At 38.3% G+C, this 23,565-nt stretch overlaps 3 protein-coding genes across 3 annotated transcripts in view; 2 read left to right on the top strand and 1 right to left on the bottom strand.

Moving 5' to 3' along the window:
* The window catches only part of LOC146458185 (uncharacterized), a 252,490-nt gene that overhangs the window by 57,829 nt on the left and 171,096 nt on the right, over nucleotides 1-23,565 (bottom strand). The gene's annotated exons all lie outside the window — the stretch shown is intronic.
* LOC146458190 (nuclear pore complex protein Nup85-like) overlaps nucleotides 3,598-23,565 on the top strand; it is a 74,303-nt gene continuing 54,335 nt past the window's right edge. Inside the window, exons 1-8 of the mRNA XM_085090712.1 lie at nucleotides 3,598-3,661; nucleotides 6,547-6,628; nucleotides 7,788-7,895; nucleotides 10,576-10,633; nucleotides 20,766-20,836; nucleotides 21,059-21,108; nucleotides 21,657-21,726; nucleotides 22,957-23,072. Coding sequence (XP_084946838.1) covers nucleotides 3,611-3,661; nucleotides 6,547-6,628; nucleotides 7,788-7,895; nucleotides 10,576-10,633; nucleotides 20,766-20,836; nucleotides 21,059-21,108; nucleotides 21,657-21,726; nucleotides 22,957-23,072 — 606 coding nt within the window. The 5' untranslated portion in view covers nucleotides 3,598-3,610. The remainder of the gene's footprint in view (nucleotides 3,662-6,546; nucleotides 6,629-7,787; nucleotides 7,896-10,575; nucleotides 10,634-20,765; nucleotides 20,837-21,058; nucleotides 21,109-21,656; nucleotides 21,727-22,956; nucleotides 23,073-23,565) is intronic.
* Nucleotides 14,080-17,336, top strand: LOC146458191 (uncharacterized). The gene has a single exon (XM_085090614.1). It carries the CDS (start codon nucleotides 14,086-14,088, stop codon nucleotides 16,924-16,926), a length of 2,841 nt encoding a protein of 946 aa, XP_084946740.1. The 5' UTR covers nucleotides 14,080-14,085; the 3' UTR covers nucleotides 16,927-17,336.

The following is a 23,565-nucleotide window of genomic DNA, read 5'->3' as shown; positions in this document are numbered from 1 at the left end:
ACACTACGACAACCTCTGAAAAATAAGAACCTATTAAGAACCTAATCAGCCTGAATTGTGAAAAAACTACCCTAAAATATAAGAACCTGTTCAGCCTGACCTCGAAAATTCTAGGTTCTTATATGTGGGTTTTTACTGTATTCTAGAAAACAGTAAAATACAACTTGTTCAAAAACTTTATTAATTGTAGAACCAGGAGAGCGGAGGAATTTTTTACATTTAAATATTTCAATTGGTTAGTTGTTAGTATTATTAGATTAGTTTATTTATTTCATTATCTCTTGTAAATTTAGCTCGTTAATTCAAGTCTTTTCAACTGCCAGAGAGTTTCAATAAACTTAAACTTACCTACTTACTTAAAGCAATATATGGCGTTTTTTTTTCTCCAAATTGAAGCTTTATACTCCGAAAAATGCATGGTTACCCCAAATTTTCTTTTTGGATACCAAGAGCACTTGTAAAGTTCTGCTTTCTCCACATAGTTTTAAGCCGCGCAAAAATATCCCTGCACCACCCAGGGGAAACCCGAGTATCACGAGATGCGCAGAACGTATGCGCAGTAACAAAAGTTGGCACCGTCCTTACGCTGACTCAAAAGATAGAGTTGACGTGTGGCCTTGGAAGTAATAGCAGTACTGAATAGTATCCACGTGGTCGTTCCATTTTCAAGTCGTTTCTGATTGTAACCCCTAGGACTTTAGCAAAAGATACCTTCTCAAACTAGGTTCAGTTGCTCGAAGCATGGTTAGCGCTAACCATTGGTTAAGAGGCATTAAAACCTATAGGTTGTCATGGTATTTAACCCGGGTTAGCGCTAACCATGCTTCGAGCAACAGGGCCATGCACGCTATCTATCTTAACCGCGCTATGAGATGGTGGAGTTTTCTTAAAACAAAACTAACAAGGAACGCTTAAAGTGTTTCCATTGTTTACACAGACCTCGATCAAGGCCTCCTTGGACCTGGATAGAGTTAACTGTATATGATCCGACGTAACAACGGTTAAGGTCGTCTTCGACTCTTTTCCATCAAAGGGAAATGTAATGAAATAAGTAATTTACCGTAAATACTCGAATTAGAGCCCCCCTTCAAATAAGCTACCCCCACCCCTAAACAAGGGGAAAAAAGAATGTACGGTATGCAGTACAGGCATATTTAATGAATAAACCAAACAGTACAAATCTTAAAAGGTCTTGCAGGTTTTCTTCTCATTCCTTCGAGGGAAATATACATGTGAGTGCATAGGCCCTTCACTTTAGTAAGTTCCTCGTGAAACTTCGCGCCCATTCTCCTTACAGATTTGTTTCAGTTTTCTTGCCTTTTGTTACAGTTCGTGTTTACTTGAAATAAAGACAACATTAGTCTGAGGCCGAAATTTGAAAAACGAAATAAGCCCCCCAACCCGCCCCCCCCCCCTTTCGAATTGGCGCCCCTCTATCTACCCAGAAAATTAAATAAGCGCCCCGGACGCTGATTCGAGCACTTACAGTACGTGAAATGTGTCAGTCAGCGAAATTAATGGTATTCAACAATTGAGAAATTAAGAGATTCTGCTTGAAAGACATGTGAAGAACACTTATCCTCAGGAAAGAGTATTTCGCCCCTATTTTGTTCTTTCCCCATGGAAACACGGCCAGCATAACATTAAGGGGGGAATACACCTAAATTTGAATGAAATTTGAAGAGGTTTTAAGAAGGGATAGAGGAAAGAAAATGATTTTTGGAACACTAACAGACAGTTGATACCCACGCAAGAGCACCCCAGGTTGCTAGTGGACTAACTTGGTGTCCGTCTATTAATTATTAACTACAAATTCTAATTTTAAAACTTCACTAAATATTCAATATTTCTTATTTGTCTTAATTTTACCAATCCTTCTAGAAAAACTATCTCCTCCCAAATATACCCAAAAATCACCCAAAAATTCACAAAACACCCCACAACATACGTTCACGGGATGAGCATAGAGTTTTTGGATTGCTTGAAACGTGAACGAGATATTTCCATTAAAACCATGTCAAGTGGCGGAAAAATGGCGTTTAGGTTGAATCCCCCCTTAATTGAGACAATAAGCAGCATGATGTGTGAAAACCTAGCATAATTCAGATAATTGTGGCATAATTTCCTTCAATCGAGATACCAGGTCGATATCACAACTCACTAGTGCCAGTCCTTTAATGGCGCGCTTTTAACTTCGGAAATTGTGATTTCGATCGCGATTTAAAAATCGAAAACAACTTCAATTCTTATTATTTTGCTTGTTTTGGCTTACTTTCTACGTTTACTTTTGAGAATGAAAAGAATTGGGTAAGGGTGATAGACACTTTAAGCGCCCCTATTAAAGTGCACATTACACTGTTTTTTCGAGGACAGTCTAAAGAAGAATACGACCGTCTGCTTATTTGCGCGCACAACCGCGAGCCCAACTTGCGTATCTCGCCCCTCGTTAGACAGAGACTGCTCGAACCCTGAACTTTACTAAAGGCCTCTCTACTGAGAAATGGGGGTCGGTTACATCCCTCCCACTGTGACTCTGCAAGAGAATTATGTACCTATCATAAGCCATCCCTAGAGGGGGGGGGGGGGGGACCCCACTGATCTTGTGCCGCATTATCTGAAAAGCTTGACAATGGCAGATTCTGTAAGCTCGGGTATTGTCATGCAAATCCATCCAATGTTCCGGCGTAAAATTTGTAAGACGTGATATATTGGTACCACAGTTCTTAAAGGGACAGTATCACGCTATTTTTAGCAACACATTGAAAATCGAAAAGACGCTATTCGGTTGATAGCAGCCAAGAAAAAATGAGCAAAATTCCACTAAAAGACTATCAGAATGCCAAGAAACTATTCAAGGATATTTTCGCCGGCAGATGATCAAAACAAAAATGGGTTCAAATTTGAAAACGTTGGGGCGACGTTTTCGCTGTCGTAACGCACTAAAAATCGGTTGTACTATATTTTGGTTCAACCTTTCGTCTCAGTAGAATCACTATTAATATTTCTTTAATTAGCGATTTAGAAATTAACTGTAACACAGTGTTCAAAGTTTAAATTTAGTGAATTTTTGCCCCAAATCATTATATCTCCCATGATACTGCCCCTTTAAGATATGTTAAACGAAGATAATGCCGACTACAGAGGACCTGGTTATTAGGGAAGTTGTCAAAACTGTTGGACCCACCAAACCACAAAATAGATGGTGGTGTCTGCCTGCACCCCCCTTCCTCAACCTCAAAAGATGCTGTCTTTATTGCATAGCTACCCCTCAATCCAGCAGTAAAAAGGACAATGAGAATCAAGCCTCGCTTTTCTTTTTTATCGACTTTATCTAGCAATGCTGACTCTTGCAAGCTGTCCTAGCTGAATATTTCTGTATCAGTTCAAATCTTAAAGCCAATAAAATTTTGTCGGTAATGTTCATGAGATAGGTGGTGTCTTCGATAACCCCCCTACCCCAGGCACGGTGGGTCCTCTTGGAACAGACGCATTATAAGTTCACAGTTTTTTTTCTCCTCTTTACTCGGAGACTTGATTCCCGCCAATTTTTTTGGTCCGCTGAAGGACTGGTATGATTACCCACAATACATATCGGTTTGGGAAATACAAGATGGCGGCCACAGGAAGAGGACAGGCGACTTCTGGAAATGCTACAACTACGGTAGGATTGCTTGAAATTCTTAGCTTCATTTTTATGTTTGCTCATACTGTCAGATTCAGTTGATAGTCTGCTGTAAATTTCTCCGATGTTTGTAGACTATACAACCAGATTTCAGACTGTGAAAACTGCCATGTTGTGCCCTCATTGGAAGTGATAAAGAATTTTAATTTGACATTTCTTTCGTTTTATAAGCTTAAATATTATTCCGAAGATAAGACTAAAGTATCATGGGGTGTCTTTGTTGTTTAGCAAGTTTTAAACGAGAAAGCTTTGAATAATAGACCCATGAATTTTCAGTATTTTGCCCTTTTGGAAAAAAATTAAAATGAATGGCGTTTATAGTTTTATGAATTTAACACGTGCACGTGTTTCAGTTAATAATTAGAGTTGTGTGCTGATTTAAACTACTTCTATGTAATCACACCATAATCAGGCTCTAAGGCTTAACTACAGAATACCCTGCCACTATGAATAAACACTACCTTGCTATACAGCTATGTTTACGAGTGATATAATTATTTCTTAATAGTATGAGAGATATTAAACATTTGAGAAAAATACACACACTTTTGGATTTGAAAGACATGTTTCAGATACAACCCTATCCATCATCAGTTTTGGAATGTTACAAGTAGTGAAAAAAAAAATATGCAGTGGACTCCCGATAACTCGAACCTTCAAGTAATATGTCAAAAACGAGGGCGAGTGCTTTATCACGGGTTCCAAATACTGAGAAACAGATGAAAGCACGAGGCCGCAGGCCGAGTGCTTTCATCTGTTTCGAGGTATTTGGAACCCGTGATAAAGCACGAAGCCCGAGTTTTTGACATGTCTTCTCAAATGAAACAATAAGAAATTAATCTCATTAAAATGCAAATGTTTGATCTCAGATGAAAAACATGTTTCATCTCAGATGAAAACCTGGTGGTGTTTCATCTGGTGTTTCATTGAGGTATCAAGATTCATCCACCTGACCGAAATGGAGGTCATTTATTGGCTTTTGACTGCATGAATTATTAATGAGTTTGAGAAGGGAAATTCTCAAACTCATTAATAATTCATGCAGTCAAAAGCCAATAAATGACCTCCATTTCGGTCAGGTGGATGAATCTTGATACCCCAATGAAACACCAGATGAAACACCACCAGGTTTTCATCTGAGATGAAACATGTTTTTCATCTGAGATCAAACATTTGCATTTTAATGAGATTAATTTCTTATTGTTTCATTTGAGAAGACATGTCAAAAACTCGGGCTTCGTGCTTTATCACGGGTTCCAAATACCTCGAAACAGATGAAAGCACTCGGCCTGCGGCCTCGTGCTTTCATCTGTTTCTCAGTATTTGGAACCCGTGATAAAGCACTCGCCCTCGTTTTTGACATATTACTTGAAAAACATTCGAGTTATCGGGAGTTCCAGTTATCAAGGGTAAAATTATATAGAAAATGACCTGAAGGGAAAGGAAAATTGGTTTGAGTAAGCGGTAGAGAATTACAATAATGAACAATGTAGCTAATAGGCCTTATCACAGTCTTCGACACCATTTTGACGAGTAGGCAAACAGGCTCGAAATAACAGTGTTTGTATGGAAATCCGCTGTCAAATAGTTTTCATAAAACATTGCCTCTGAAAAATTCATGAATTGGAAACTTTTGGTACTAGGAAAAGGATTTTGAGAAAAAACTTGGAGGGATGTAGTAGTCTGAAATGTCAGCTGTCTCCTAGACGGCTGACATTTCAGACCAAGGGATGTAGCTGTGCCAGAAAGCGTCCAGTCATGTTTTTGACTTTCCATACATTTCCCTGTATTTTTGTCCCACGAGCAATTTTTAGAGCAGTTCACGGCTGGTTCGCTATACAGACAAATGTATGGAAAGTCCAAAACACGACTGGACGCTTTCTGGCACAGTTACATCCCTCCAATTTTTTTCTTAAAATCCTTTTCCTAGTGCCAAAAGTTTCCAATTCATGAATTTTTCAGAAGCCATGTTTTATGAAAATTGTTTGACATCGGATTTCCATACAAACACTGTTATTTTAAGCTTGTTTGCCTACTCGTCAAAATGGCGTCGAAAACCGATAACATTTTACATAATACTACAGTTATGTAAGTTAAATACTTTGATCTTGCCCAGCCTGGCTTGCTGCATATCCACATAGCTGTGTAGCTGCTTCAACTAAGGCAAGCATTTTTGTAATATGTCTATTTCTCAGTCTTTAAGCACGAGGAAGGGGTCACATATCCATGTATTCAGTTTTTTTGGGGGGGTATAGCTTCAAAGTGGCTGGGTATTTTGCAAGTAGTACAAACTGTACCAGTCCCAAATCCTCTGAAGCAGCAATCCTTGTGAATCCAGTTTGAATCAGTTCTCATTCAAATACTGTATCATAGAACCTCCCATGAGTGACCATTTTGCATTGTAAACTATTTTCCTGAACTCAAGTGTGTTTCTTGTCAGAGATTCAACTGTACATATACATTGCAAGAGGTTCTATTTATGAGATGCCAACCTCAGAAGTTCTAAAACCTGGGGACGTTTTTGACGTCTTTTCTCAAAGACAGAAGAAGTTTTGGTTGATTTACATGTTCCAATTAATCAGGCTAATTTGGTGCAATTTGACAGAGAAAATCTGTGGCATTACAGATTTTTTTGATCAAGCTGATTTCCTCTTCACCCCACGCTACACAAACAGAAACAGAAAAATAAATCGGCTGATAAATAAATAATTTATTTGTCACCCGATTTATTTTTCTGTTTACACGTTACAACAATGTGTAAATTACCTCATGCTATTGGACCTACTAATTGGACCAATAAATCGGTAATGTAAATTAGCCTTTAAAATTAATTATTATCTTAATATTTTTGCATTGTCACTCAGGTTATTCCTGGATGTCAGGATCTCAGAGGTTACTGGGCTCCAGGTCATGGAATTGTTGTCCATACATCAGATGGAAAACCAAGTAGGTATTTTCATTGTCTGCATCATTATCACTGATGCCATCATTAATTTTTTTATTATTCCACTGTTACAGTGTAATGTCATTTCACCAAATAAGGTCAACAGAATGTGCAAAATATAAGACCGTTGTACACTGTAACTGTCTCGGTTTGACCGGTTTGCAACAGAGCAAACACAGACAAATACATTTCACTTGGTTTCTGTGTTGTTTACGTCATTCGCATGCACTGAAACTGATGGACAGATACATAATGCCGGTATTTCAACACTCTTTCTAGAAAAGAAAAGCCAAAATAACAAAATCTTTTTGTAGTGGAATAATAAATCTGTTATTCGAAGGGTTTTACATATAATACCCGCGGACATTTTGCTCATTGCTCATATACTACACAACTCGCAAAATATTTGCATGTATTATATGTAAAACCATTGAATAAGATATATTTATTGTTATTAATTTAGTATTGAACATTATAGGAAGTGAAATATATGAAGTTGATATATTTGAACAACAGATGAAAGAGTTAATAAATGAGAGATCGTTGTACAGTAGTTATGTACACAACTTAGCAACTGCAAAACAGAAGCGTGAAAAAAAAATTCAAATTCAGGCATCAGTTATTGTTATTTAGCAAAATTAATATGCCTTTTTGGGGGGCTTTGCCAAGATCCTCTCACTCCCAAGAGTGCCATATGGCACAAGAAGTCATTACGCCCTCAATATTGGGTCAATCTGTATAAAATTTGGACACCAAACAGATCTTGGATAGATCTGCACAATGGAAGGATGAAATCTTACCCCCCTCCTACCTGAGTCATAATTAACCACCCCTCCATTTTTTGTAACTTTTTCCTCTTACACTTTTAAGACCACTTTTAAGACACCTTTTAAGACAAGAAACTATATACTGAGATCTGCCTTCCTTTGTCTAAGCTGGAATGATTTATACAATGCCCCAGAAAAAACCTTTTAATTGGTGTATTACAGTTGGCGTAAGGGTTTACAGTTGCCGTTTTACAAAAATACGACATTTCCCATAAGAGTGAAAGGGTTTAAGCAATGTTTTGGAAAGTTCACCTCCCACACTAAACTGAACTGGGCAGAAGCAAGCATAAGGAACCAGGCATATTATTGGTGATATTTTATCTTTGTTTTGTAGAAAGCGCTCAGAGCTCAACACATTACAGATATCCTGTTCTACATGAAATCTGTTGGGGAGCTGACTTTCAAAGCACCATGACTCGCAAGCTGATTAATGAGACTCATGGTAAGACAATGTTTGTACTTTTTTTCTGATGTTTCAACTGAGGGAAATGTGTGTGTGTTGAAGAAGGAGAGAGAGGGTACATTAAAGTTTTGCAACCCCTGTTGCTTTTAGAGGTTGTGACATGCTATTTACATGAATGAATATATGAAATATTTGAACTGTAGGTGAAAGGTGAAATAGAAGAAAGACCCTCGAAGTTATTTACGCAACTTAAGCAGTTGCAAAAAGAAAGCCTGAAAAAAATTCAGGCTTGAACGGGATTCGAATCCATGATGTTAAGTTGCTTAAATGACTGTGTGGGTCTTTCTTCATCAGTGCGTTTTTGCTGTTTGAACAGTTTTCCATTAGTGTCCGTTTCTCATGGTCACACTTCAATGCTATTGACATGTAAATGAAGGCACAATATTGCTGCTTATATACTCTTTTTGGTGGTTTAGTTTCCATGTAAAGAAGAATCCCATTAACTTAATGGGAAACTGTCATGATCGGCACATGCATGAGCTTAAAAAAATGCAAACCTTAAAAAGTTATTCTGACTTTTTCAAGTTTCCAAATTTGAAATGAGACTCACTGCAGAAGCAGGTGTGATGTTAACAAAGGACAATGAAAAGACTACAATAGGAGAGATTGGTTATGATACCACAGGAGGCTATTTAGGAATGAAATTACTTTTCAGTCGTGCTTGGAGGTAAAATGCTTCTTTCTAGCTAATTTCTGACTGATTATTGACATTGGATGCTGCTGAAATTCTGGGTGGCAGCCTTTATGCAGTGAGCAAGGCTTTCCTCCTCATTTGGCCCCTTCAATGCATTGTGATCTAGGAACAATTCAGGGTAACTGAAGAAATAAAACTCAAAATTTACCGCTAAATTCACTTGTAATTGGTATAATCGACTATCATTTTGAAACCTGATGGTAACCCAGGGAAACATGGCACAACTTTTGGGGCAATCTGGCATCACTTTATTCCCAAATCATCATGTAAGTGAATCCACAGTTGTACAGTCTCGTGACTTTCAAATGGCATATCAAGCTTGAAGCAATCTGTTGAGATGTGTTCAAGAAAAAATATTTATATGACGGGTTAGCACAGTGCTGACAGTGCATTCATCAGTGTTGTTTGATTCTTGTGTACTGTTGAGTAAAACACAGCATACACTATAAGTGTATTTAATAACTAAAGGGACCTTCAAATTTGACTACTTAACTTGAAAAGTCCTGCTCGTACTCAATCTTGCACTCGTACTCTGATCTGACGGTCCCTATTGTCTCTTGAGCTCTAAACCATTGTTTGTAGACGAGTCTACATTGATCTCTTAGTTTTCAAATGATGTACTAGTCATATCAATTTGTGGCGATATAAAGAGAAAATAATTTATTTATAATTTATTTATGTGGGAGGTTAGCAAAGTGCAGATAGTACCAGTACCCCACATTAATGTAAGGTCATAATTATCATGACCCAATGGTGACATTTGAGGTCTTTTGTTTGAAGCAAATCATTAATGATGGCTACATAAACACAGAGTCTAAACCTCCATTCACACCATCAAAACATGTCAGGTTTAACAAAATGAAAATTGGTAACAGAAAGCTGAACCATTGGCTTTGACATAGGATTCAAGTAAACTTTAACTTATGCTTTCATCCGTGCTACATCTGTAGTCGACAAAAATCCGAAAGTAGCTTTTATGAAGGAAACTTTATTTTAAACTGTGTTTAACTTAACAGCTTTTAAACATGTTTAAGCCTTGGTGTGAATGGGGCATAAGAGTTTCCCAGAGTAAGCAGTGTTGTGGTTGTCAACTTGTGACAGTGCACCTTTAACAATGAACAGGGACAAAAAAAAAACTTCATGTGAATCAAAATTTAAGTTACCAACTGAAGATTAAAATGTATAGCCTTTAGGTAAAAAAACAACTTACAACAAAAATCTTGGTATGTTTCGTACATGATAACTGGCCTGTGTGCTAGAAAAGGTAAAGGTAAAGTCGTGCTACGAGCGTAAGTGGCCTACGTGGCCAGAACTTAACCCAGTTTCTGGCTCCCCTCTACTGACTGTCGGTCATCTGTCGGCCAACAATCAACCAACAGTTGGTCGACAGATTACAGACAGGCTACTGACAGCTATTTTCTACTTAAAATTTCTCTGCAAAATAACGAAATAAACAAGACTCTTACCCAAAACATACTTGATAATTACATTGAATATGCATATTCTCTTCTTTCTCCATGACCGCTTTTGAAGCGAAGCTATCAAATGTTTGCACAAAAACTTCGCTTAATTTCACGACCAAGAGTAGATTTGAAAGTCACACTATAATGTGTACCGTCCCATTGCCATTCGGTTTGTTGGTCAACTGTTGGCCGTTTGTCGGCCATCTGTTGGCTGTTTGTCAGCCAACAGTTGACCGACAGACAGTGAAGGGGAGCTGTTCTTGAACTTCACATTTTCCCGGTTTCTGTAGCAACTAGGAGTATTGCTACCCCTGGATGGGATGCTACTCCATCACAGCATTACTTGCAGCAGTACATCTTCCAGTACCCATATGAAATAGAGCTTGGCCAAATTAGTACCTTCTTGCATTGATCCTGTCTAATCAGTTCTTGTCTATCTTGGAATTCATGCCAGAACTGGGCAAATTTATTTATTTTTATTACTAATTTTGCCATATTGTAGCCATATTTATGGATCTGCAACAAGTTCCTGACACAGGTGGAACAGGACGGAAGGCTAGGTAAGAAGACATGGTGATTGAAGTTCAGTGCTGTGTTTACCCTTGAACGATTACCGAAGTTTACATTTACTGTGGTCAAGGTTTTCAACTTTGATACCTGACCTATAAGCTGTGTAAATTTTTTTCAAAGGCCAACTGCAGGGCTCGAAATTAACTTTTTTGCTCAGGAGCCGGCTGGCGACTTACGGGAAAAATTTGGTCGCCAGACCATAAATTCTGGTCGCCAACTTATTTAATATGTAGCTTACATGGACATAAAAACGTGATTTTAAATGTTACTTTGCATGCAAGGAAAGCCATAATTAAATAGCTAGACAGAAAAAGCACAAGAAAGACCTCTAAAACTACTGTTGTTTTCGGCTTTTATATGTCTCTGGTTCGGTTGATCATGTTCTTTTCAGTTTTTTGATATGGAGCGAAGCACAGAACATTCTAAGTCCGTGGTTTCCATAGCAAGACAAACAAGCCAGGTCCTTTTTCCTTGTTTTTTACCTCTTCAAAATGTAGTTCTTTATTCTACTAAAGCCCGCATGGCAAACAACCGTCATCTTCTTCACTGCCGATTAACAAATATGATCGACCTAGTCCCCTGCACAACCACATTGCTCATACAAGTCTCCAACCGGGAGACCGACCGGGCTCGCACAGTTTCAGTGGCCTCTAAATTCAGAGGATCTTGGTTTATTAAAGCAGTACACCTGTACTGACTCGATGTTCGACCCTGTCAACCCAAAGAAACTGGAAATAACACAGATTCGGGAATCTGCGTGAGCTCAGCGGTCCGTTTAAATGCTTCATGAGTCACATAATACTCGGCATTGAAATAAAGTTCACTGTCAACAAGAAGACGTAAAGCTGTACTTCGCAATTGATCTCCACGTAGACTCAGTGAAGTAGAGTTGTATAAACAATTTCCGTTTCTTCTTGCTTGAACTACAATGCGACGTCCAGGTTCACTATCGATATCTGGAATCAAGCTAGCTCCGAGGACGTCCTTCGGTAATTTGGCTAAATCTATGTTTTCAGCATTCATGACTGACAATGGATTTAAGTTTTTTATTAACCTTCTGGCTGAATCTTCATCTCCTGCCCACAAAAACTTAGAAATACGTTAATCCCGTAACTGATTTGCATCTGCTGCCATTACTTTCCCGGCAAATAAAAAGCACAGGGTGTTGAAGTGCGCCCGCATTCCCACTTTTTGGAAGAAGCTGCTGAAGCAATATGGCGCCTAGTAAATGTTATGTATTGACTTCCGATCAAAGTATCAAAGTACATTTTGGGTTATTAATTAACAGAGTGTGAAACCGATTTTCTTGTAGTATTCCGACATCATTTTAGTGGGATGGAAAGGAGAGACTGAATGGTCTTCTAGCTACCAGTCCCGAATGAATTCCTTTTTAAATATTTAAAAAATTTAAATACAGACGCTCGCTACTGTTTATCCTGGGTTATCGGGCAAAACGTGAGTCGCCAGCTGGCGACCAGTTCTGAAAATCTAGTCGCCAGCACTCAATTTTTGGTCGCATAGGCGACCAGTGAGTTGCAATTTCGAGCCCTGAACTGCCATAGGTTTGGCAGTCATCCTGGAAATTATTTTGCCGCAAGATAAAAATATTTATGTGTCCTCCAAAAAGATTTTATATGTCAGTTTTGGCTTATACAGTACTGCTCAAAAGTAAGTTACTGGTCGCAATGTCTCATTTCACACAAATTGCCTGGGGTTACAAGAGTCACTGAAGCAGAAATTTTGGCATAAATTAATTACAAAATTTAATGACTTATCTTATGCAAAATCTGTTTATTTTATGTAGTGGCTTGGGTTAGTTAGCGAGTGAAGCTATGTGCATTTGTGAATGGGTTAAACCTCTGAAACTACCACAGTCTAATGGTCCATCACCATGTGGGTCAAACTTGTGAGTTTGAGAATGCATTTACCTGCGATGGGAAAATACAAAACTGAATGCAAGGCTGGCACTACGGCAAAGGGCAGATTTATTAAATAAATCTGCCCTTAAATCTGCCCTTTGCCGTAGTGCCAGCCTTGCATTCAGTTTTGTATTTTCATGTTCAAGTGACGCCTGACACACGGTCTTTCACAAGAGAGATCCGGCAAAATTACCCGCAAGTTTAATTCCTGTGTTGTGTGGACCTCTGCATTCAAAAGTTTTTCTACCTGCAATGGGTTTCACCTTGCCCACAAACAACTTTCTTTGAATATGGCTTTTATTCCTTTTATGCCTGTATTTTTTTGGCTCTTACCTACACATGTGCAAAATACAGATTTTTTTTTTGTGTGTGTGTGTGCAAAATACAGATACAATTTATTGCTTATCCTCACAGGGAATTTCAGAAGCAATACAAACTGTCAAATTCAGATAAAAATAATTATTAAATTCCTTGTAAACATGTGTGAAACAGTTTGTAATACATGTAAGTTAATTGCAATCTGACAGCTACATCTGCATAATTATGCTAAGAACGACTTAGTGCTTTGAGATTGAGAAAATACTATAAACATGAAAAATTGTGCCTTTGTGATTTATTTTATTTAGGAATGAGCCACAATTGAGCTTGCTAAATTTATTAATAAATCACCTGTAATGCCTTGCAGTCTCGCTGTGCAGGCTTTAAGGCAGCGTTAATTGAAATAGCTGTATGCAAATGCCATTAGTGACTTCCCTGTCAGACTGTGTGTTGAGTCAGCATAAGTAATTTGTCTTTGGGTCATGTATATTACTGGATGAACTCAAACAGCAGCTGCTTTGAAGGAAACAACAGTAAAAAAGTGTTTTAATGCAATGGCAAAAAGCTTGTTAACAAAGATCACAAGTATAGCAAGAACAGCAAAAGTCACAAAGGAAAAGACAGTATGAAAGGCAGAGAAGGCCCTTGTCAAGCCACAAATTTAGCAAGACTAACAACGATTTTCCGGCAGTGGCAAAACGCTTGGTAATGTAGGGTACAGTACGGCAGATAGTGCAAAAAAGAAAGCTGGAGGAGGAAGATATTGCATCAGGGGCAGATTTAAGGGGGGGGGGGGGGGCGACGGGGACGTGACCCCCCCTTTTTCTTCTATATTTTAGAAGTAACCACCTTTCGAATGGTATTATTGCAGTGGTTTGGGCGCCCTTAACAATAACAGTTGTAAAAAAAGTGGGCAAAAGAAGGGAGTTAGAAAAAAGCACAGTTTAAAATATGAATTCACCATATTTTTTTTGATATTCCAGGGCCAACTGGAAAAAAGCAATGAATAGTAAATTACTATAAGTCTGTTAAAATTATACGGTAACCAGGCCTGTGGTTTGCACATACATGCATAAATGGGAAAAAAAAACAACAACAACAACAACAATAAAGCAAAACAAAAAGCGTGACTAGCGTGACAAATAGCGTGATTATCTCAGCTGACCAGCAGAATTGCATGCTCAGACCTGAGTTTCGCATTACGGATGAAGATGTCTTCTGTCTTCGAGGCATCGGAGGAAAAAACGAATGGGACAAGACTTGCAAGATTAGTGATCGACGGAGGAACACACGCTCTAAGGACATATTTTCACACCATTCATCCACCAGCCATATTGCAAGTAGTGTTAGCGAGCAACTTGGCGACACTTCAAATGCTAAAGTCAAGGCGTGCGATATTCGACAGCCAGTGGGAAGCATTGTTTCCTTCTTCAGGTAACCCACCAGATTCCAAAACATTTGACATTACACTGTTGCATTTGCTTCTTCGAGAAATTTGTTATTTTGCGGGGCCGCTAACAGGCTGGCACAACATGCCGATCGATAGTGATCTTTGTCCAGAAGCAGACATCGTCCGAATAAAATGCTTCAGAAATGAGCTGTGCCACAGTATTTCTACCGGTATTACTAATGCCGAGTTTGAAGATAAATGGAACAAGATTTCTAAGTCACTGGTGGCCTTAGGACTCGACCAGACAGAGTTAGATGGACTAAAGACGGAACCGATCGATCACGATACTGAACGCCGTGTAAAGGCGGAAGTGAAACAATGGACTCTCGATTTTGAGACGCAAATGCAGAGTTTAGAGCAAGAAGTAAAGCAGATGAAAGACGAAATCTCAAAAATCCAAGAGTCTATTTCAGAAAAACATGCAAACAGTGAATTTGCAAACTGCCTCCCAGATGAAGTTGTGGAAGTGTTTGGACGTTCTGAGGAGATAAAACTCGTCACTGAAGCTATCCAAGTAGAAGGAGCAGCTGCTGTTGTGATAACTGGAGGACCAGGATTTGGAAAGACAACGGTGGCAAACAAAGTCGCTCATCAACTGGTAGCTAACCAAGATTACAAAAACATGGTTTTATTTTGCTCTCTAAGATCAAAAACAACCGTAAATGATGTAGCTATCTCAATGATTCTTGCCTGCAATCAAAACCACTCTCAGCCACCTGATAATCCCTTTCACTGGCTTCTGAATTGGAGCAAGCAACAAACAGAACATGTTACATTTGTTTTGGACAATGCAGATGATGTTCTCGAGTCAGCTGAACGATCTCAGTTTATAAACGTTTTACGCGATATGAGAATCTTATCTGGACAAAACGTAAGTTTTGTAGTCACATCTCGCAGAGTATTTAAAGACTCTGGTTTAAAGATGACAGAAGTGAGACTGAAACCTTTATCCCCAGAAGAGTCCAAGAAAGTTCTCATTGCGCAAGTCACAGATCACGTCATTAAGAAGACGCTCTCCAAAACAACAGAGTTAGTTGAATTATGTGGTTGTGTTCCCCTTGCACTGTGTATTGTTGGTTCTTTGCTCTCAGACTACGCAGAGGATGAGCTGATTGACAGTCTAGGGGAAAAGCCCTTAGAAGTGCTTAGAGAAGACGAAAGCGATAACAATTCTGTTAAAAACGCTATTAAGACTTCCTTTGATGTTCTCAGCGAAGGCGAAAAAGCAGCCTTGGTTGTCATGTCTGCTTTTCCTGGTTCTTTTAGTTCTGAAGCTGCCAAGGTTGTAATTACTCAGTGCACAAACAGTACCACTCAACCAATATCAATTCTCCGTTCTTTGAAAAACCGATCGCTCATTGAGCAGCCAGCATTACACCGATATCAAATCCATCCCCTAATCCAAGCATTTTTGAAGAGCATCGATGAAAGTACGAATCTGCTACACTGGGGAAGGAAAGTGGCTTGTGCTTTCTTCATTTCTCGTCTTGCTGACAATGCTGATTTGTACTGGAGCAAAGACACATGCAGAGAGTCCATTCAGCACTTTAATGAAGACAGGCATAACTTTGAATATTTCCTCAAAGCCTGCATTTGTGGCCTAAGTGAGAAAGATCCAGATGTCCTAGCTATTATGGAAACCTTAGTGGAGAGGGTTTCCCAAATATCATCAATATATTTGTACCTTGAAATGTGTCTTCTTCCAGCTGTTTATGTAGAGTTTCTCCAACTGTCTTTGGATCTGCTGACATCTAGCCAGCAATCTGCTTGCAAAAGAGTGGAGCTTCTTTGTCTCCTTGGGCATGAAAGTAGAAGAGCAGGAAATTTCAACAAGTACAAAGAGTTCCAGGAAAAGGCAATAGAAGTACATGCTCAGAATCCAATTGAATTTGACAGTGAAAAAGTATCAGAGGCTTTCTTTCACAACAACTTTGCTCGTTTTCTGGCTGAAGAAGGAAAGCTTAATGAAGCAAAAGAAAAATTTGACTTTTGTCTGAGAATATGTGAGGAAAATTTGTCTGCAGATTACATGTACGTGCAGAAAGCAATAACTTTGCTTTTTGCGGGTAATGAAGACAACCGTCGCAATGAACGGCACAAGGCAGAACTTAAATTGAATGAAGCATTAAATCTTTATCAAAAAGTTCTTGGTAGACATATTATGACTGCGTGGCTACATAGAGAACTTGCAGATTTTCATCTGTTCCATGGTGACAAAAGTTTGGGATCAGTGGAAGACCAACAGGAATGTATAAAACTCTACGGGGAAGCATTACAAATGATGGCAAATCTGGGAATGAAGGACCACAAAGAGTGTATTCTGAGTCTGGCAAACTTAGGTATTTGTCATCAGTTACAAGGCAACCTAGAGGAATCAATGAAATTGTATGAAGAAGCTTTAAACATTGCCGAAAGAGAGTTAGGAGAAAATCATAAGTGGAAAGTCTATGTGAAGACTCAAATGGCCTATTGGCACAAGGTAAAAGGAAATATGAAAGAGGCAAATGCACTGAGAGGTGATGCAATTCGCATGAGTGATAGGCTGGCACTGCCAGATCATCAGCCACGCAACAAGTTTTTGTTGTTCAAGATCTAAGACTGGCTATGAATGATTTAATGCACTCATGGTCAGAAACACATCCAATGATTATTAATAACATTGTTACTAATATTTTTAACTAGAATGAAGAATAATGGCATCAAACAAAAACAAAAGTAGACTTAATGCCAATCAAACAACGCAGCCGTGCACAAAGCTTAAAGACCATGAAAGGGTCTTTAGTCTTGTTTTCAAAAAGCAATAGGTTAGAGAGAGCATTGTTATAGACTCTGGATCAAACTTTTCAATTGACTTCATGGAACAGTGGAATGGAATAAACTTTAAGTTGTACTTTCAGTTCATTAGGTAACCATCTTCTGGTCAATAAGCTACCCTGTAAAATAAATATTGGCAATGGATTCATTAATAAATAAATAAGAAAAAAAGAAGTACTGTGGTGAATCCTTGATCATTGCTTTGTAATGATCTAACTCCTGTTTGCATAGTTACCAACTGAAGTTAGCTTGCAAGAGGGATTAGGCCAAATTTACAGTCAATCCACATTGTGTGTGACCGGTATTTTTGAAATTTGAATGGTGTTTTGAAATTTACATGACTGTCAGTTTTTAACATTGCCGGCGAGATTTCAGAGTTCCCGTAGAAATTTCCCGAGGTTATTGACCTTATAAAGCTATTTCAAGAATAACAATTGTATCCCAAGTATTTTGAATCTTTTTTTTTTTTTTTTTTCAGTTATTGGATCTTTTTTGGAAAGATTTCTACAGAAATGTTTAACATTCCATTCAAGTGTCGGACATTACAAAGAGAAATTTGAATGTTCATTTCATTCTCAGAAATACTGGTCACGTGTGACTTGGATTGACTGTAATTGTTATGTTTTTATGCAAAGTTCTTTGACTCTTAGAGTAAATACCTGTATTCTTGGATACTAAGTATCCAGGCTGATATTCATTCAAAGGACTTTTTGGGGGCTCATTTTTTAAGGGGGGACTAATTATCGAAAGGAATTAAATGCAGTTCAAACTTAGTTTTGAAATTCTTAGCTAACAGTCCATAGGTTTTTTTTTTTTTTTTTGGCGGGGGAGGGGGGGGAGAGGGGAGGGGAGGGGTATCCAAAGGGTTTAGCATTGCGATTTGGAGGACTAATAAGAGGGTGGATGTAACAGTCACTGGAAAAGAAATCGAAGTTTCCCAGACAATCCCAAGACGTGCAGAACATATGCACAGTAGCAAAAGGAAGCACCATCCTTAAGTTATACCATATATTGCTTAATGTAATGCTCCCTTTTCATGCATCGGCAGCTTGGTAGATTAAGCAAATTTGAGATGACTTGCAAAACATGTACACTCCCAGTCTAATATCACCAAAGGTTAATGCTTAAAGTGCACCTCACACCAAATTGTTTTTTTCTCTTACATCAATCTTTGCACCTGTTCGAAACATATTTTGCTATTTAGCACCTTTTCTAACCAAATCTTGACTTTTTATAGACTGTAACAGTTACGAAATCTAGCCATCATTTGTCCCATGACCGAGCTAGTGAGGGGCATGGGTCTATTCCTTACTTGACGTCACAAACTGATTTGCATTGTATTAAGTCTTTGTGAAAATGCATGCAAAGCAGTTTGTGACGTCAAGTAAGGAATAGACCCATGCCCCTTACTAGCTCGGTCATGGGACAAATGATGGCTAGATTTCGTAACTTTTACAGCCTATAAAAAGTCAAGATTTGGTTGAAAAAAGGCGCAAAAAGGCTCAATGCGTTTCAAACAGGAGCAAAGATTTATTTAAGCGAAAAAAAATTTGGGGGTTAGGTGCACTTTAACTTGTTTGTAGGGTCAAAAACTGAGACAGATTGGTAGGAAAGTAAAGGAAATGTGCAACTTAGAAGATGTATGAGGGTGGATGAGTAATCACAAGGCTGACCTAAACAAGAAAATGTATATTCCTGTTAAGGACCTTTGCGTTAATTGTTTTTGAGCATCCTTACTGCGCATGTATTTCATGTCATAATGTCAAGCTACGATGTGCACAAGCATGCGCATACTTCGCAATCTAACCACATATCGAACTGGTAGCCATTGCGTGCATGCTTTAACTTTGCCTGCAGATAGCTTTCTCAAATGCTCGGTGATCCCTACTTTTTTAGTGAGGTAATTTTCTTTTCCAGTTCTCCACAGATCGTGAAAAAATGAACAAAAAATCAATGTAGGAAGTTAAAAATGTTCCTATTCTTCTACTCACACAGCATCTGAATCCTGCTGCCTTGCGACTCTCAGGGTTAACAAATACAGTAGTGTAAAGACTCTGTTTTCTTTAATGGATGTCACCAGTTGAATGAATTATGTAATTTGTTCAAGAGAACCACTCGTAAAAAAATTTGACTTAAGAGTTGCATTCTAGGGATTCATTTGTAATATTATTAGACCTGCTGACACTGTGGCCATTTGGAGAAAAGAAGTTAGACCAATTTTTCAAAACTAGGGTCTGTGGTCTTTCAGATAACATACCTCCAGAATAAAGACAGTGACCCCCCATTTTTTTTTGGTATTTCTGGTATGAGGAACTCATTACCTAGCTATTTGCATTCATTCACAAAGCATGAAAACACTTAAGCATTCCTGGCACCATGGCTAAATTTGTGTAGCATACTCCATGCCTTCGAAGCGTTCTCTTGTCGTAAACTCGTCCTCTCTCATTTCCACGTGGGCTCTTTGGTGTGTCAGTGTCTTTTGAATGCATGTGAATGTATTACTATGTAATCAATGTTAGAATATTTTTGTGCAAACGTCCTTAATAAACAGTTGTAAAGTTGCAAATTTATTATAACTGACAAAAATTTTCAAGGTAACAGTAAGTTGAAATTGTCCACCATATTGGAGGTAAAAGTCATGCCTTCCTACATGGCAGCCATACAATTCTTAATATTAATTTATTGAAAGTTCAAACTGCGTCAGTTCAAAATCTCTCCCCTTGATGATTTTACTTTCAAATTTGAAATGTTTGGCAATTTTGATGTGCTCTTTCTGGTTCGTCAATCTTAAGTATTCATCTCATTGTTTTAATTAAATTAAGGAGGCATGGATCATGTGATGCTGTAGTACAAAGGGCCTATTCACTCACTTAGATGTTGAGTGCAACGTTTCGGCTACTGCTCTGCTGGTCTTCATCAGGTGATGGTGTTGACTGACTGTATATCATGTGCTTTGTTCTGGAGATAAAGCGTTGAAAAATTTTGGTTACTAGAAAAGTCTGACAATTTTCATGGAAAGAAACTATTTTGTTTTGTTGAAATGAGTGAAGTTAATGCTGGTACCAGTTTTTGGACAACAAGCTCAGCTTAGCTACCTATAAATCTATCAATATTGTATCCATGTGTAGCTGTTTAACCCTTTCCTGTCCATGGGAAATGCTGAATTTTTTTAAATCGCTAACCATGAACTGGGAGAACACATGTGATATACCATTTAAAAGATATTTTCTGGGGTGTGCTATAAACTACACCAACAGAGATGGAAGAGGTCGCATATTAGAGTAAGAAAAGTCCAAAACGAAAGAAGAAAAACTTTGAAAATTTTCTAATTTGTTGTACATATAGGGTTTACCCCTAAACTATAGCTTAATGTACAGCTCTTAGACAGTGTATTGCTTGTTGTATGATATCAACTGGACCCTTAATGTACAAAAGGAAAAAATTCCAAAAGTTTGAGGGTTGGTAAATGAAGTCTCATACAGGAGGGGGGCATGATTTTTGCCTTTGATTTGTAGATGTTTTGGATGTGCAAATTTCACATAAATTGACCAAATGCTGAGCTCATACATTGCATCTTGTGCCATATGGCACTCTTAATTAATCTGTTCTCTTCTTTTACAGTCTGATTAAGATCAGCAGAAGATACAGAAGTGTTGTGAGAGCTTGTATTCTTGATCTGGAGGAAAAGGCTGGTATGTTGCTATATACCGGTATAAAGCTCTGTCATCCTTTTTTAAAAACAGAATTCCTTGCTTTTAGATGTACATGTATGCTGTGACACAAACCCTCCCTTGTGTTGACTGCACAATACTGTTGCCGATGTTTTTGAAGTCACTGAAAAGTTTTCCTCCAGCACCTCATGCTAGTACAGTAACATATAGGAATAGTTTGTTTTACAATTTGTTCCCTTGCAGAAGATTCCAGACAGTCTTCTAGTGGCAGTCTTCAGGCAACAGTGTCACAGGTGGGTAGTGTAACCAAAACTAGTCCAACAAATATTATTATGAATTCAAAAGATTTTAGATTATCCTTACACATGCAACTGGTTGGTTGTCATGGTGCTTTTGTGCCTTGTTGATTATTGAATGATGATGATGATGATGATGATAAAATATTTAGCGTTGCAGTGCTAATTGGGGATAGAAAAATCAGTGAAATAAATATATAAACTAAACATAACATATGTTAGAAATCCCAACTGGTGGAAGGCAAACCAGCTGGCTATTTACAAAGCATGGCCCTGGATTTGAAAACGGGGGCTACCGTGAAACAAATCCAGGTGGCCCGAGTGGGACCTGAGTCTGGGACCTCTGGTTTACAAGTGTTTGAAATGAGTAATGTGTTTTGTTGTGAACAGCTACTGCATGATTCTGGCTGAATGTTATGCACTGTTATGTATCATTTGATCAAACATTTGAGTACAGTATTTCTATGACGTAGTGAGGACTTGTCAAGCATTGCAAGGAGTTAGTTCTTTATGCTGTCATCAACTTGTTTTGTTTATTTTAACAGAAGTATCTGATGACACTGATCGAGACTGTGTGGCACCTGTGTGAGATTCTGTTCATTGAGACTTTGCCAGGTACGCTGTGCATCACAGTTTCTTGTAAAAGAGCTTTTGCAAATAACTAATAATTTTATGATATTTTAATATCATCCTGAAACTTAATCATGGTAAATTTACAATGAGCTCAATTCCATAACAATTGCTGTGACTTTATTGTTAGCTACCTTATATAAAATCCCAATATTTTAAACAAATTTACAGTCTATTTCCTTGTCACATCCTGGATTTGATTCTTTCTGTTGGGAAAAGCAGGAGCTGTATCACAAATGCATGTATTTCCTCTTTGTATTATTGAGACAGTTTATCCAGTCAACGATTTTGAGAATCAGTTCTCTCAATTAAGGACGGTGCCTGCTATTGTTACTGCGCATATGTTCTGCGCATCTCGAGATCCTCGGGTTTCCTGTGGGTAGTGCTCACTACTACAGGGATATTTTTGCGCGGTTTAAAACTATACGAAGAAAGCAGAACTTAGCAATTGCTCTTGGTATCCCAAAACAAAATTGGGGGTAACCATGCATTTTTCAGAGATAATTAAGCTTAAAGTTAGAAAAAAACTGCCATACATTGCCTTACATTTTGGCACTTTTTAGAATTATTGTTGCCTAATTATCTCTGAAAAATGTGCAGTTACCCTCAATTTTCTTTATGGATTCCAATGTTCCTTGCTAAGATCTGCTTTTCCCACATAGTCATAGGCCGCAATAAAAAATTCTGTATTCGTAGGCCCCGTCCTTAAGGGAATGGAGACCTAGCAATGATTGTCTACAGCCTGCTTGAAGGAGTTGGATGACACACTCACACAGTATGAATACACATACTGAGCTCAGTCAGATAAATAATAATGTGTAAAAAGAAAGTCAGTTTTGTCATGAGTTTGAAACCAATGAAAATAAATGGTGCATATAGGCCTTATGCAAAAATTGCCGACATTTCAATATTTGAATTTTTTGTCTGCATTCAAATTAGCCCTGACTAGCCTTATTCTAGATAAAAAGTTATTCTTTTGATTTTTGAACTCAAAAATGAGGTTGGTAGAGCTAGTTTGAATACAAATAAAAGGATATGAACATGTCAGCCATTTTTGCTTAGTATACCCTGACACAGGTAACCAGGGTCGCCATGAAAGTTTCATGCATTTCACTTTGGCACAGAGAACCAATCTATTGTACTGTCTCCAGCCTTCTTTAAGTGGAAGTACTTTGAATGGATGCTAAACATGCTTTTAAATTGTTCAACCTGTAGGTGGAGCTGTTTTGCATCATCTGTTGGAGTGGGTTCAAAATGGCCATGCTGATAAGTATGTCAGAGATGTACTGCAGCACTCTCACCCTCATGACAGTCCTTCTTATTGGCCTGCTGTAAGTACTTGACACAGACCTAACAAAGAAAAAAAAAATGTCCTTTGTAATGTTATTTACAATAAATATTATTGCTGTTCAAATTTATGTACCATGAAAATCCAAAATAAGCCATCAAATTTTATCTGTTCAACGGTTTGTTTTATGGGGACCTTGCTTTTTTGGAACAGTTTTTTTTGTCAGGGGATGGGGGAGGAGTTTCTTACTGTAAGTAACATTGCATTTCAAAACAGGGTAGAGCTTGACAATAAAAATAGCAAGTAAAACAGGTTGAAACACCAAGGCCCTATTCAGACTAGGCGCCTGTGCCAGGACCTTGAAAAGGATGTTATTCAGACTCCTTGGTGTCCAAGGAACAATTGTGATCTTGTTCATCAATTCAACCTTGCCATTTTGTTTACTGTATCAAAGAGAGACATGAGGAAAAAGCCTGGGAGCCGACAACATTCTGTTCAGACCTGTGTCCGTGTCTAGGAACAACACCTGAGTGCTA

This window comes from Pavona decussata, unplaced genomic scaffold, assembly GCF_977016875.1.
Source record: "Pavona decussata unplaced genomic scaffold, jaPavDecu1.1 SCAFFOLD_233, whole genome shotgun sequence".
In the NCBI taxonomy this organism is placed as follows: Eukaryota; Metazoa; Cnidaria; class Anthozoa; order Scleractinia; family Agariciidae; genus Pavona; species Pavona decussata.
The sequence above is the reverse complement of the archived record's forward strand: the minus strand, read 5'-3'. Positions and strand labels throughout refer to the sequence as shown.